General features: G+C 47.2%; 1 protein-coding gene across 5 annotated transcripts in view; it reads left to right on the forward strand.

Annotated features, from left to right (window-relative positions):
• The window catches only part of RFX2 (regulatory factor X2), a 59,565-nt gene that overhangs the window by 16,108 nt on the left and 27,234 nt on the right, over positions 1 to 16,223 (forward strand). For 4 of the 5 annotated variants that reach the window (XM_086767387.1, XM_086767390.1, XM_086767391.1 and 1 more), the window contains exon 2: positions 14,080 to 14,189. In XM_086767387.1, coding sequence (XP_086623513.1) covers positions 14,085 to 14,189 — 105 coding nt within the window. In that variant the 5' untranslated portion in view covers positions 14,080 to 14,084. Of the gene's footprint in view, positions 1 to 14,076; positions 14,190 to 16,223 lie in introns of all 5 variants that reach the window. The other variant, XM_086767388.1, reaches the window with a different exon arrangement.

Raw genomic sequence — 16,223 nt, forward strand, 5'->3', positions numbered from 1 at the left:
TATTCACTCCCCCACCCCCATCTGGTTTTCCTTTTCAGTTTTTCAAGTGTAACTTGGAAAGCTTTAGCCAAAGGGAGGTGTTAAAGTTCTGCATGGTTTCTGGAGATGGAATGGGCAAAAAGAGAAAAAAAAAATCTCTCAAAGAGACTTTTCCCTTCTATTTAGGACTGTATCTCCAGCAGTCTGGAGATCGTTAGCATTTCATGGGCTCTTCAATGTACTCAGCGCAGGCAGAAAATGCTGTATAGACTGGAAATAGCTCCTGCAGTCACACTGAACGCCTCGAACGTTGCTCTCATTCGAACGTTGCTCTCATTCTTGCAAGAAGTGGATGTGCATTTCGTTTTCTGGAAAGCAAAAGCAGAAAGATACTTTGAAATAAAAGAGAGGCTTCAGCTGCTATATGGTTGCAAATAAACTGCTTCCTCCCCCATCAGGCCAGAAATTCCCCAAAGTTGGATTATAAACCACTAGGAGATAAAAGTAAAGAAGGTTGATTGTCTAAAGTGACTCTCTGAAATCGGGTCGTTCTTTTTACTTCTTCAGTAAAAGTTGGAAAGCTGGAAAGCCTTTTTCCTGTCAGGCAGAGCTCTGTGGGAGTAACAGGACTCCAGCGACCGAAATCCTAAAACCCCCTACCAGCATCCTCACTTGAGAGGTGTCAGCTCTCAATTTTAATTTGTTTTCCTCATCCCAGCGGTAACTTTTTAGCATATTAAAGCAGGAATGAGGGCACTTAGCAGAAAGAAATGGAATGAGAAGAATCTTGGACTTAATTTGCCCATCTTAATAAGGCATAAGAATAGTGGCTCTCTCAGGGCAGCTGCCCTCTTTTACACTCTGAAATGAGTTGATAGGTCTTGGGTCAAGGCCAGCAAAGATATCACTTGAGTAATTGTGGTGGAAGACCAAGGAGCAAGACAGTGAGTTTTGGCTTGCTTTGCAGGCTGGCATTTGAGTGAGAGCCCAGTTATCAAGAGGTTGGTTGCGTTTACCTGCGCTCCTTCTGCTGTCACAGCAGAGATGTTCCTCTGAGCCAGAATTATCTTTGACTTGGCCCAATGTGCAATGTTAAAGCATCTTTTACCCATATTTCACACAGCTTGGAGATTTCAATGCTGAAGTCTACCATAAGGTAAGATATGCAGGGATGCCTTCAAGCAAAGGAGCTTATTTTGAGTTTGCTTTTTTTCTGTACTGAGTTCAAATGCTACCACATCACCTCACATAGCTGCAAATGGTGCATATTTCATCCCTGTGCTGGGCAGATTCTTCAAGTTATGACATTTCTTAATTTTCAGGTGTCATTTTTAAGTTGCCAAGCCATGCCAAACTCTTGGCTGTCTTGCATGAGTGTCTCTGAATGCCGCTCTGAACATCACAAGGAAAAGATCAGCTGCCTCCTTCAAAATGTTCCTGGGCCATTCTCATGCAAGAGGCACGTGAGTCCCTCCAAGAACGAGATAAATGCAATGAAATGCTAGAAGACCAAGGAGTAATCTAGCGGCTGAGGTCAGCAATAGGTTGAAAAAAATAAATCCTTAAATAAAGAACAGAATTTTTGAAAGACCTTATTTCAAAAGTGCCCAGTACTGCCACTCTTCATTTTTTTTTTATCCAGTGGATGAGTGATTTCTACTTTTTGTAGATTTTCTACTTCTTTGCCTCAGAGAAGTGAATGCCTTGCTGCAATTCTGTTGCAGTGCCCTTGAGGACTGTGCCATTAGAGAAACGCCAAAGGAAGCACTAAAAGCACCCCACACTTGGAAATCAGCACCTTCAGTGAGAGGCTTTGTCGTTAATCACTGCGAAGGTGAACTGATGTGATGCCAATGCCTAAGCTTAGATGTGAAAGCTGGACAGACAAATTCTGTACAAATTCTGCTTCTGTTGAATTTGGGAGTCTGTGACGGCAGCATGTGCCCTTCATGATGATTAATGAGCACAGCGGAACTTTTACGTTTTAGGTGGTAGCGCTGTGCCCAGGACAATGCTCTGTTTCCACCAGCCCAACAAAAGCCTGTCTCTGTTCATTTTTTCTATGGAGAGCAAGCTCTCCCGTAAAATCCTCTGAATGTTCATAATTTTTTGCTTGTGATTAGTTGCCTCAAATTTTATTGTTAAAAAAGCAAAGTAGAGAATTTAAATTAGTTTTCTATGATCAGAGAACTGAAGAAAACATCTTTCTGGTGCGTCTCTCCTCTTCACTAAATCAGTGGACGCTCGAAAACCACACACGCCCTCTCCCGAAAGCTTGTTTCCCAGCCGGACTGCCTTTCCCCAGACTCACAGATACAACCCAGAAAAGCAAACATCTTTTTAAAGGGATCTACGATTCTGCTGGGGAGCTTCTAGGAATCTACAAATAGGTGAAAAAACCCAAAATTTAAGAAGTTCACAGAGTACTTGCTCAGGGCCTGGTGTGTTTGGGGGTAGCCCTGGCCGTGCGGTGCTTCCCCGGCTGGGGACACAGAGGTTTGTGCAATGACTCGTTACTACCCTCTCCAAAAGAGATTAACTCCTCAATAATATTTTTAAAAACAAGGATCTAAACCCAACCAACCAACCAGGTTCCTTTCCCTGGGTGTCCAGCCTGTTAATCCATTTATTCTGAAATAACAATTAAATAAAAGAAAACAAAACCAAAACAAAAGCACCAAACCCCGCAGTCCGTCCCCGTCCCCCCCCCCGCCTCGCCTTCAGTTACTATAGCAAATAAATTATTTGTTAGCCCTCCCGGGCTTCTGAGAACACCCGCTGCCGTGTGCCTGGCGGGGATGGGGATGTTTGCGTTGGGACGCGCTCCCCGCGTTGCCAGGCAACGCGCCCGGGCCGCGGGAGGGGACCGCGTCGCCCATGGCAACCGCTGTTGCTCCCCAAACAGCGTGGGCCCCGCATCCTCCGCGCCCCCGCCCCGCAGCATCCGGCTCCTGCTCCGTCTGCACCGCGCTTGGGCAGCGTGAGGGGTGCGGGGGGGACCCCCCGCCCCTGTAACCCCGCCAAGCAGTCGCAGGACTGGGGCTAAAGCCCCCCTCCCTCCGTTACTGTGTCTGCCCGCTCGGCTGGGTAGACTCGACACACAATCCTGATCCCTCAACACAGCGCTGGGGGACGAGTTTTTCGCACTGCAGCTTTGCCTTGCCCGCTTATTGAATGGATTAAAAAAGAAAGAAACTGTTTTCTGGGTGTTAACTGAACCCCTCTCTGGCCAGACTGCAGACAGAAAGTTTAGTGGGCTGAGATGTTCTGTCGGAAAGCCACCCACTCATGTCTCCAGGCCAGAAATACTGCCCACAGGAATTTGTTGCCTGGATAAAAGATATAACTCGGGTAATTCTAGTTTGGTAACAGTCAATTCTCTTTATTTGGGAGAAAGCAGACTGTTAGAGCAGTGTATACTTGTTGCAAGCCTTTATCTTCTCCCAGTCGTCTAAAATACGGTCTGTCCTAATGCTGTCCTCACCAAAAATACAGCAGTGCCTTTCTCCAAGTGCAGAATATTCAATACGTATTCCCCAAATGCATTTCTAGGGTGCCTAAAGCAGCCTTCTCGTTTCTTTGCCTCTCCAGGAAGAACTGTGTGTCTCTGGGTAGTTTGTGTCTTCTGTCTGGGGTCTTGTTTAGTGCTGGAGTCTGCAGTACCGGTCGCCCAGAGCTGTATGAACCTGACATTTCCACAAGGGAAAAAACCCAGCTCGTTCCCCTTCTTTGCTGGCAGCAGTGCACTGGTCTGAGAACCAGTCACTTCTGTCCCGTTACTTGCTGAAACTGGCGCTGAATGCTGCGATGGAACAGATGAATAACAGCTGGGAGTTTAGTTTTGGGACCCCCCAAAAAATGCATTAGGCAGTGGGGATTTTGGACTTGGGGCAGTCTTACTGCACGGGTGGAAGTGGAATCGTCAGCAGGCAAATCCCAAACTCTGGTGAGAGCAGTTTGCACACACGCATGGGGATGTTTTGGTGCGGCACCGTCACGTAAAGGGCGTGACCCCGTTTTCTGTGCAGCGAGGAGCAGAGCCCAGATCTCCGTGATGGTTCCTCCCCAGTAACACCAGTCCAGTGGTGTTACCGTCAGGGCAGTAGTCCCCAGGAGTAGCACAGCCTGGAAGAACATCTCGTGTGCAGGCGGAAGGACGGTGGAGTCAGAGCTCATGCAGATGTTTGAGAGAGACAAAGAAACTTGCCCTGAGTGTCAGGAGAAAGCAAACAAGCCCTCCTCCACCTCCTCCTCTTCCTCCTCATGCCCGCCCAGGCACTACTTGCCTTTCAGCGGCAAAAGTGACCGTTTCTTGTTTCTCTCCTTGCTCCAACTCCTTTCTGGCTTCTCACAGTACCCAGTGCAAACCCACAGCACCGCCAACGCTCGTGACCACTTCTCTATCCCCTCGTGCCGTATTTCAGTCCGCTCCGTGGCGGCATCTCTCCCGGAGACTTCCGGAGCGCTGACTCAGCTGCTGCCGTAAAATCTGAGATGAAGCTGTCTTTTCTCTGAACGGCCACAGTTGATGTTTGTGGCTTGTTCTGCTTAACTTTGTTAACGACCACAAGGCTTGTGGATGGTGCTGTATAAATAAATAACAATATACTGAACTGTGCTGGCAGCAGTTCCTTCTGCATTTGCCGTTCGCCGGATAGGCATGATGGAAACAACTGCTGCTGCCGTGCCACATCTAAATGCAAAAATGCAGCAAATGTCCTGCTTCACACTTAAATTGCCAAATTTAAGGCCAGCCTGAAGATCGTGGAAAGGACTGTCTGGTCTCAATGGGTAAAAAGTGATGGCTGATGAACATGCAGGTTTAAATTAAGCTGATCTCTTGGAATTAACCATAGTTTCCTGCCATAGGACAAGCTACAAAAGCAGGTCTTGGAAAAGCACAACCGAGTACCGAGCTTTGCAGTTCCTTGGTCCAGAATGAGCCCGGTTCAGCTGGGGGAGGATTCACTGTACCCAGGTACCTGGGATCGTCCTGGGAGCACGCAGAAGCACAGCTGCAGAGCGCAAGGGTCAAGTAACCAGATGTCCTGGTTTGGTTGGTGATTGAAACGTTACGATTTGTCCTAGAAAGGCACCTTTGAAATGCTTTTGTGCCAGATTTTTGCCTGACGTGGTGTGCTTCCCCTATTAAATCGCAGCCCTAGGAAACCCCTACAGTGCACGCATTGAAAATATGGGAAAATGATTCACGTGAGCCCAGAACTGGCCCTTGCTCTCACCAGATAGTACCAATACGTATGTTGCAGCCGGTACCTGAAGGGCCTGGACATGGAGTACAGTGCATTGTGTGACTTAATTCCTCTGTCCAGACGTGAAAGCTTCCTCACCGCTCAGCAGATAAAAAGATTTTTTTTCTTGGGTAGCATTATTTGCCATCCTAGTAGCAAAACTTTTCTGAAGTCAAGATTTAGCTTGGAAATAGGAAAGGAACAAGGAGTTTCAAGCACTTGCTGACAGGGTTGTGTAAGGCTAAAAATCTGGAAGCTGTTGGACTTTTTTTATAAGGGCAAACAGCTGGGACTCGCGCAGGTGAGTCGGGGGGACTGAGGGTGAGGTGCAGCATGGCAGCGCACAGGCTGTGTGTGGAATACATCTGAGCACCAGAAGGGATCGTTCAGCTCTGCGGGAATCCAGTTCTGCCTTTTGGCACTCGGAGAGCCTTCGTATTACGAATCCAGAAGGAAAACGGGACAGGTTTTTGTACGGGAGGGAGCTTCACGGCGTTATTTTGCCATGTTCAGGTCTGAGATCCGTGCACATGGGGTTTGCCCACAGGCTGCTGCCAGCAACCGTAAACCATCTCAGCTTCTGCTCTTCAGTCTCAGCTGGCTCTTAAGGAAACTCCAAATTGTGCAGCCAGCACAGATACGTTCCTCGCTCTCTTCTGCCTCTCTGAAAGTTACTGTTAAAGAAACAGCAAAGATCAGTGAACTGCTGTTACACAACAATTATGTCTGTGTGTATATATCTATTACTTGACTTGATTCCTTGAAATCTAATTAAAGACTGAGAGTGTATTATTAACTATTGCTAATAAAAGCCGTTTCCAAATTTGTATTTTTCCATGAGGACCAGGCTTCTGAAAAAAAACCCCAACAAAAACCAAACCAGCTATGCTGCCTGCTGCCCTTGAAATGTGTGTTTTGGGTTTATCTGTGTTTCCAGGTAACTAGAGCACTTAGACAAGCAGCGTTTGCTTCTGTTTTAAATTAATTTAACCTAATCAGTGGAAGGCTCTGGTGCCTTCTCTGTTTATAACATTTTGAAGCAATGTAATAAGCAGCCTCTCCAGATTCAGCTTATTATCAAGTTCCTTGTCATGTTTGCTTCCCCTTTCCATCCCCTCCACTTACCACCGCTCGTTAAAAGGCTGAAGGTTACGACATGTGGTGCAGGACACTTTTTAGCTGAGCCGGCTCAAGTGCCAGCTCCTGTTAGTCTGGAAGAGCTGGCTGCAGCCGTCACGGGCTGTCCTCGGCGTGGGGTGAGGGGGTTTGGTGTGGAGGTCGAGGTTTTGATGAGCCAAGATTTTGTCCGGCCTTGGCCTGCTCTGGTGTTTCCTGGCTCCCTCTGAAAGCCGGGGTAGCAGGCTCTTCTTCCAGAGCTTTTGGAGCAGTTAAAAAAATCAGCTCTCCTAAGTCAAGCTAGTATCGTAAGTGCCAGTTGCACAACATTTTGGGGGAGGATAAAGTTCAGGTGCTAAGCAGCCAGACTTCCAAAGGCTTTGCGCCGTGCCTGCTGCTAGCAGGAGCTTCGTTCTCCAAGCACTGCTTGCGTGGTCTGAAGGGAAAGATCACTCCTAAACGGGGATGCTGGTGGAGCAGCTTCTCTTTGTCTCAGTCATCCCAAAGCGAAGAGTTTCTTTTGGTTTCACAGGTGGGTGAGCTGGAATCATGTTTTTCCAAAGAGGGGGCAAAGATGGGGGCGTACCAGCCATCTGCAAGTGCCTGCTTGTGCGCCCCTCCGGCTTCTGAGTTTCGTGAGCAACGGAAAAAAAAATTAATGTTCTCCTGATTGGAATTTCAGGGGAACGCCTTTTATTTCTCAGAGATACCATGCTTTGGAGACATGCGCAGCAGGGATGAAGGATGCGCGTGGAGGCAGGAGGCAAGCTGGGTTTGATACCAGTGTTTAGTTCTGCTCTAAGTGGTATAAATCACGCGATTGCATTTTCATTCACATAAGATAAAAATGTTTCTTCTTCCAAAGAATGAAACACTTCCTTTCTATGCCCTCGTTATAACACAACTAATGCCTTTTCAGGGCAAGTTGTTAAATACAGACTGAGCCAAAAATGTTGAATGAAATGGAAAATATTTAAGAAGGTTTTCTTTGGTAAAACAAATATGGCATAAAGTGTGGTGGATAAAGTTGATGGACAGTGTGCATCTGTTAGAAAAGAAAGTAAAACTCTGCTGTTCCCTGCGTGCCTTTGATTATTTTCAGTCACTTCTGAGAGCGTTGAGGATTCTCAGTAGTGAATCCATTAAGTGTAAAAACCATGGTTCCTTTTTCTGTAGTCAGGGAGAAAATACCACTTAGAGCCCATATAGAGTGTGATGGTTAAATAGCCTTTTTATTTCTTCTAAGTTCAGTTATTGCTGTTCTGGTTTTCCTATTTATCTAAGTTCCATGCCAACTAAACCTGAATAAAAGTTCCAGAAACCAAATAACTATTTTTATATGTAAGCCTTCCTTTCAAAGTATGCAAAAAATGCGCAAAACCAAACAAACAAAAAAAAAGGCAAAAACTTGGCTTTGAATTTGCATCCTAGCAGGTCAATGTTATGGATGAGAAAGAATTCATTTTTTTAAATTAAACTACAACCTTCCCATTATTTTCCGTAAGATACCAGATAGCAGGAGAAAAATTCCTAGCTGGATCATGAACTTGCATATGGAAATGCGACCGTGTGTGATTCCCTGGGTGTTTTACCCCCTGGTCAGCCCCAGATCCTCGAACAGAAAGGAAACTTGGAGCGCCAGCTGTGCACAGCTGAGCATCCTGGCTGTTGGGGATGCTAAATCTCATTAGTAAAAAGGCAAGCGTAATTATAGCAAGTTCACCTGGAAGAATAAACTTTTCCCACCTTTATATTTTAATTTGAAATGAAAGACATGAAGTCCATTTTTCGGTCATCAAAGATCTGGTTTGCCACCGAGTCCTGTACTCAAGGCAGTCATTTTCCTGGTGGATTTTTATGCCCCACGTTTCAATCCCCTTGGAGAAGAAGTCGTTAAGCCCATTTACAAGTGGCAAATGGAGGGAATTAGTCACCCAGTAGAGGTAATAACCCCCACCAAAGTTTACTGGGACGCTTACATATGTAAGCTGTGAGAAACTTTGTCGTGTAATAATTCACTGTTCTTAACAACAACAACAACTGCATTGAAGACATTTTCCTTTCCCTCATTTCTGTCCCAGTATTCTATTCTATTTCAAAAGTTCTGCCAGAAAAAAAAAAAGATGTAATTAAATAATTTTAAAAGTTAATTTAAAAAGGGTGACCAAGTAAGCTTTGAAAAGCAATTTAAATAAAATAGTTCATGACTTGTCTTCAAATGAGCAAGTGATTCCCTGAAATAGTAACAGTTTTAGTATTTGGAAAGCAACACTGGTATGGTTGTATGATTATTCTGGATTTAAAAAAGCAGTCGCTGGTTGCGGGTGTGAGCAGCTAATATTTTTTACATTTTCACCTTAAAAAATCCGGGATATGTAAATAGAAGACCTAAATGCCACAGGAGAGCCAAGGCTGTGCAAGTCCCACCCCTGATTTATGTAAGGCTGCTCTTCAGAAATAAACGTAAGGTGAGGGATAGTTCTCGTCACTTCCACTGCTGACATTTTCTCCTGGTACCAAAACACCAGGTAGGTCGGCCCGCAACTACAGCAGAAGTGAGCCTGGCCCTAAGGAAGGCAGGGACGTAAATCCTCTTTTATTTGAAGTCTCGGAGCCAGCTGGGGCAGCTGCTGGTGCTCGGCTAGCCCTGCGCTTGCGTGTCCCGTGGAGCGAGGACCAGAGCAGCGGAGAAAAATAAACCAAATACTTCCCTGGGGCAGATCCCCTGCTCTGGCTCTAATCAACCGCAGTTATTAAACATTTGAGGTCTCGGCGTTTCACTCCGAGACGTTTTTGTTTGAGTGTTCAGGAGCTGATAGTTTATATTAAAACATTCTGTGGAAAAATACTTGCAGTTCCTCCTCATCTCCGGGATGGCAGAGCTCGTGGGCTGCGGCGCAGACCGGGCGCCCAGTGACACCCTTCCCACTGCCGGGGGGCTCTCCCATCCATCCCCCGCTCCTTTCCCAAGCTCTTTTTGGGAGCTGGGGAACCGGCGCAGAGGATGCTGCTGCTTTCCCTTCTCAGCGCTCGAAGGCAAGGCGCAGCAGAGAGCTGTGCCCCCTCCTTTTCTCCCTCCCTCTCACTGCAAACTTGAATGTGAAAAATATTTTGAAATGCTCCTCTTATCTCTGTTTTCGCAGCATTTTGGAGCTGGCTTAGGCAGGAGAGATTAACAAAGGCAAGGCTCTTTACATTGAGGCAACGTGGCTTACGAATGGACAGGTGACAATTGGAGTTTTTATCGACCCTCGAGGCTTGTAACATTACTACTTGTCTTTCTCAAACGCATTCAGGCTTTGACAGCCCTCTGAGACCAGTGCTTAAAAAATACCTTACCTAGGGGAGGACTGTGGCTTTTTTAGGAGTGGGAAAACTGAAACGCAGGGAAGGGGAAGCATCCTGTTCAAGGTCACAGAGCAAGCTGGTGGCAGAACCAGAAATAGCACCCAGAAGTTATTCGTTTTTTCTGTATTTCCTTTCCTGTCCCTGCTGTTTGCTTGGATACCGAGATAGCTGTGTGTAAACAGAAGGTTTCCAGAGCGCAGCAGCCTCGTTGTCTGCCTGATTCATTCAGTGATGATGCAACCTGGAATCCAGATTTCTGCAATGCCTTCCAGGGTCGTGATGCTGTGCGTGACATCACCCGCCGGGTTGAGCAACCAGAGTTTTAAACTTGTCTCTACCTGAAACGCCAACGTCTGAGTAAGGCCCTTCTCACAGCGATTTCAGTCCTTGCGCATGATCAGGTCCCTTCTGCCCCCTGGCAAAAATAACTGACTTCTCTTTTTGCTCTTCTTAACCTGATTAGGTGCTTTGGAGCTACGAAACATAAGAAGGATGTGGACCAGTTGGAGAGGGTCCAGAGGAGGCCACGCAGATGCTGAGAGGGCTGGAGCAGCTCTGCTGTGAGGCCAGGCTGAGAGAGCTGGGGCTGTTCAGCCTGGAGAAGAGGAGGCTCCGGGGAGACCTGAGAGCGGCTCCCAGTGCCCAAAGGGGGCTGCAGGAAAGGTGGGGAGAGACTCTTCAGCAGGGCCTGGTGTGACAGGACAAGGGGTGATGGTTTCAAAATAGAGGGAGGCAGATTCAGATCAGATATGAGGAAAAATTTTTTTACGCTGCGGGTGGTGGAGCACTGTCCCAGGTTGCCCAGAGAGGTGGTGGATGCCCCATCGCTGCAAATGTTCAAGGCCAGGTTGGACAGGGCTCTGAGCAACCTGATCTGGTTGGAGATGTCCCTGCTTCTGGCAGGGGGGTTGGGCTGGGTGACCTGTGAAGGTCTCTTCCAACCAAACCATTCTATGATTCTATGAAAGTCAGCTGTGGATGCTGATCCTCTCTGTGACCCACCAGCAGCTCTGCTGACTACTATTTAGGTTCCCAGTTTGTGCGAACTCCCCAGTACCGAGGAGGCTGCCAAACTGTCAGGTGAAAGACCGGCTGTCAGAAGCCATGAGAAACCTTTTAATAGCTTCTGTCAGTCACTTCTGCTAGGAGAGGGCTGCAGCGTTCTCCTGGTGTCAGAAGTGGGAAGCAGGTGTGGCTGGGATGAACCTCTCTTTGTTAGACCAGATCTAAGAGGAAGGCAGCAAATGTTATCTCTCTGGGAAACAGGAGGGCTTGCTTTTGAGCCACCGAGTCTCTGAGAGAGGATGATCAAGAACACTGTGAAAGTTCCTCCTCTGTGGGAGGTGAAGAATGAGCTCGGAGGAGAGCAGTGAGTCCTTTCATGGGCGTTTGCTTTAGGGATGTGGCAGAACTGCCAAAGAGCTGCACAAGCGGACAGCTGAGCTCTGGCAGCCAATGTTCATTAAGGAGCTACCAAGGTGTTCCTTACTTTGCCCGCACAGCGCCCAAGAAGAGGGAAGAGCAAGACCTTGGATGCCATGTTTCCTCTCCTCCTTGAAAGCCGGTGCTTTGCCCATCCTCTGGAGCCGTGGCTCGGGTGCCGGCTCACTTGGTAGCTGTGCTCCCAGGACGTCGGCGAAGCTCTGTGGCACCGTGCGGTGGTTTCTCAGAGCGTAGGAATTCTGTTTACGTTGTCGGCTTTTCATCAGCGCAAATTAATGTTAGCAGATGGCATGTATAACTGCCTCTCCAAATCTCAGGAAGCACAGGATGGCTTTAATGGGAAATGAATTATTCTTTATCCGGGATGTTTCACTGATAAACAAAATAATAAGTTTTGTATGTGTGCCTTAGTGGCCCGGTACGTCTGTGTCTGTCTACCTTGTCTGGAAGTACCAGCTGCAGATTTCATCAGGGTCTTTGTGTCTGACTAACAGAGCCTGCGTTTTGGAACAAATCTGAAGATAATGTTGATGATTTATTTTGGCAGCAGACAATTCATCTTCCACCCTGCCTGCCTCTCTTTGGTCTCTTTTGGTCACTGAGGGAAACCAGAAGACAAAATTTATCAGCAGAGGTGAGGAGGTGGTAATTTTGCGATAGCATCTCTTCTGAGTGTCCTTTTCTGATTGTAACCGCACTTGAAAAGAGACCTTTCTGTAGACCTGAAACGCTGAGATCCGACCCTGCCAGAACCATTTTCAAAGAGATCATTAAAATACATTTGGCAACTTACCCAACTTTCTCCTGTAAGTTCACCATGCTACATTTTTTTACTCGCAAAGCCCTAGAAAGCTGTTAGCTGGAGCCCTGGGCACAAGAGATGGACAACAAAACGCCCTTGCAAAAGTTAGGAGAATGTGTACGCTGAAAGTCACCCCTCTCTCCTGCTTGAGCATCGTCACGTGAGCTTTATAAACCTGCCTGCTCTGCCAGCAGCGCTGGCCACATGTTTAGCTGCAAATAATTTGGGGCTGAAACAGGCGGGAGGCTATTTCATTAATTTACTATGAGAATTATTATTTTCGTGATCCTGCAGCACTGTTGCAATGGGTATCTTCCGACAAAAGAGCTTTTGGCTAAAAACCACGCAGGGGCAGTGATGGGGAGAAGCAGGTGCTGCCTTTATATAGCGGAGCTGCGGGGAACGGAGCTGAGCACGTCTGCCGCGGGCAGACCTGAGGGCTTCGAGGGGACGCAAGCGGTGATAAACAGGGACTAAATTTCCTTACCTTGTTTTGGGCTTGTTAACTTAATCTGGTGGTTGTATTTGGAGCAGTGGCTATATGGGTTCTGTATCTACTCTTTCTTCTGGATGCAAGAAAGATGATGTGAAAGAGAAAATTACTTGCAAGCTGTGGGGTTTCGGGGAAGTCGGGAGAGGGCTTGTAATTTACAACTGGGTAGCAGTGGAATACGGGGTGAGCACTGAGCAGGCAAAAATCTTAAAAACCTGTTTTCTGAAGGATCTAAATATTTTGGTGGTTTTTTTCAATAGCTGAAGGAGCATAAACCGGTAACTTCTGTAACTTCACTTCCCCCTTGCATTTCTTTTTACCACAAAGAGCTATCAAAGGAGCAGGGTCCAGTGTCCATTGGTTTCTCTTTTGTCCTTTTGCGGCTTAACTTGCACAAGGTTGATGAAACAGCTTAATTACTGGACAGAGAAGAAAAATAAAATGGAAAAGATTTCACACCGTTATGTGGAGGCTAAATGACACTCGGCAGTGAGAAAGGAGAAATGACACCGTTCAAAATCTGGATGTTTCTGAATCTTTTGGCTTTGAAGTGACAACAGAAGCTCTCTTAAAATAGTTTTTTAAACAGGAATTTTCACAAGAAACTGGTGAAAAAAGACTCTCCCACCCCCCCATATTACATCAAAAACCCCAAAATGACATCGTCTGCTCTCGGGAAGCACCGTCGCAGCAACCCTCGCTGTCCCTCAGGCCATTAACATGCCCCACGCCCCGCAGGACACAGACGCTGGGTGCCAGGACGGCGCCGTGAGGGACCGAGGAGACCCGGGGGGATGGAGAGCCGGTGCTGCAGGACCGGTGCTCGGCTTTGCTCTTGTGCGGCCTCTCCATCCCCAGGACATTTCGGCACGGCCCTTGGGATGCTTCCCTCAGCGGCTGAGCGATTCTGGGCGAGTGTCAGGAGAGGGGGACCCGGGTGACTTGAAGGCTCTGAGGGCACCAGCCCTGTAGGGTGGCGGCGTGGAAGCAGGACCAGAGGGCGACAGCGTGTCCGTGTTTGGGGACCTTGGGGAGGCCGCTGGGATTTTAGGGCGAGGACGTGGATGGGAGAGCGGAGGTGGTTCTTTGTGGGGGTGGTTGGTGGGTTTTAAAATGATGGCCAGTCGCTGTTCTTCTGCTATTCGTGGCTGATCATCGGTTGTGATTATAAACCCAGATCGACTACCCTACTTCCCAAATGAAAGAATTAGCTAAGCTCCAGGCATGTACTCAGATTTGATTAATTTATTTTTTTTTAATTCAGTAGTTAAACATGATAAGGCGGCGGGGGGGGAAATGATTTTTAAAATATGCTCTTACTCTTCCAGATCTGAAGTTATCCTCACTATGACACAATAATTTTCCAACGCTACTTTTCGGTTATATTTAGAAATGCATTTTCTGTTCCTTCCCTCTCCTTTCTGTGGAACAATTGTGCAACTTTCTTTTTTCTTAATATAATACTGTATTAAAATTAGCTCCAAGGCTAAAAAGAATCCTCTGTAGGAAGGTAGCTACCTTCCTTCCTAGCATTTCCCCTGGATCTTCCACTGGGATTTTGTTCCTGTTAGAGGTGGGTTCCTCGGGCGTTTGCTGCGGTGTGTAGCCGTGCTTTCCCTGGCTGATCTCCCTTCTGTTCTCCCCAGCAGTGAGCATGCAGAGTTCGGAGGGTGGATCAGACCCAGCAGCTTCTGTGGCACTTCACACTTCTGCATCAGCCCAGGCTCCGGTAGTGCAGCCAGTGCCAGCATCTCAGCAGGTAACGTATGCACAACTGGGAATGCCGTTTCCATGGAGAAGAGACCTGTTTTACTGGCAGATGTATTTTAATCCAGGGTTTTTATAGGAGGGAGAGGATTGGTCACCAGCCCGTTGAGGCAGTGGGGAGAACCTGTTGCTGGACTTCGCATTGATGTAGATATTTCATGTGTTAGCCCTACAAATACGCAAGCTTTAAACCATGGGATTTAGATTTTAACTTAGCTACCCAAGCATTTCATGCCAGTTTGGTGTTTGCTTCAGTATAATATCCTGTTCTCATTATTGGATGTGTCAATAAAAGCAGGAGAAAATGAAACAGTCCTTAAAGGCATCTCTGCAAAGGTACCGGGCTCAACAGAGAAGACACAGGAGTAGTGCTAGTGCAGGGAGAGGGTGCAGGAGCCACATGCTGGGCTCCTGCTTTGGTAGGTGGATCCTGACATTTTAAACTGGAGAGGGAGGATTCATGAATACAATGCAGTTGGGAGGTCTCCTGATAGGAGAGAAATGATAGCTTCAGCTGATGAATGAAAATTACCTAGTGCAAAACGGGAAGGGTTAAGTAAAACTGGTTCCTTTTTATGCCTTTTGGGGAACTATCAGAAGTTTCTGTCACAGGAAGCTGGAGGGATAAGAGGATGAGTGGGTGTAACTCAGCTACACCCTTCTCTCCGATTCCCAAGTGAGCAGAAGTAGCTGCCATTGGATGCTGATGAAAAGGAACAATTAAAAGTTGTGCTAGGAGCGTTCGATTCACCAGGAGACGTGGACACTCACATCGTGTGGTTCGGTGCTTGTTTGGCCAGCTCTCCATCGTCTTTTAGCCTTCCTGTCTTTGATTTCTCCAGATGATGTTTCCTGTTCGTGTTGTAATGATATGGAGACCGCTGATCAGTAGTGTCAGGTATCTTAGGGATCGTCAGTCATTGGTGTGAATTTGACTGTGACAACATGTTAAAGAAGTTTAGAAAAACCATCGGCTTTGGATTATGAAATTCCACGTCCAGCCTTTGCTGGTGCTGTCATCATGACGCGTGGTATTGAGTGGAACTCCATGGATTAAGGAAGACCCAGAGGATTGTGGAGGATTGCTGAACAGAAGGAGCATCCGGAGCCTTCCCTTCTCACCAGCAGGACAAAGAAAATACTGGGAATGAACTACTGGCAGCATGACTGGTGTGAGGCTGATCACTGGTCTACCTTTCAGTGTGAGAGAAGGCTGTATGAACAGGATGGCCTCATCTTACAGGTTGGGGATGATTCATTTTTTTGGCTGGAAGGTCGTAGGAGCACCCAGACAGGCACTGACAAATTATACAAGCACTGAGGTGGGCAGCTGTGCCAAAGGAGATGTGTCCTTTGGTAAAAGCAATGGCAGAGAATGGGTAAAAAGCAGGAGAAAGGAAGGGATCTTTCTAAGCCTTTGATGTGGGTGGCATTGCCAACGCCTGACTTGAAAAAGGGCTTTTAAGATTCCTGCCGTGCACTGGTTACAGCCTCTTTTGGAGAGAAAACGGACTAAGTGATGGCTGGCGTAAGCGTACGTGTCCTTATCGCTGCCTCAGCTGCAGGATCTCTGAGGTATCCAGACTTCCCGAAGGTCAGCCTGGGGACTGGTGATGGAGAGGCTGCCCAGAAATCTGGGCAATTACCATATTCCTGTAATTCTGCTAGAATAGAATTTCTGGCTGGTTCCAAAGGGCACATTGGGAGGGTGCCAGAGGGCTAAAAATCATAAATATATAGGTATGAGGTTGCCAGTAATTGTCAAGGTCTCTTCTAGGATTCATGCGGGATTGCTTTGCAGCTTTTTGGTCGGTTGGCCCAATCTCTGGGTATTTTTAAAGCCTCAAGCCACAGGTGATGACTGTCTGCTTGGAGAAGGTCCTCATTGGGACAATATTGATTAAAAGGCAATATTGATCTTTAGCTTGAATGCTTCCTTTCTTACTCTCCTGCCAGTATCCCAGGCTCTGTTCCCAGAGGCCTCACTGAATCATTTCTTTCCATCCACCACGTCCCCACGCTCGTT

This window comes from Chlamydotis macqueenii, chromosome 26 (assembly GCF_036417535.1).
Source record: "Chlamydotis macqueenii isolate bChlMac1 chromosome 26, bChlMac1.mat, whole genome shotgun sequence".
Lineage (NCBI taxonomy): Eukaryota > Metazoa > Chordata > Aves > Otidiformes > Otididae > Chlamydotis > Chlamydotis macqueenii.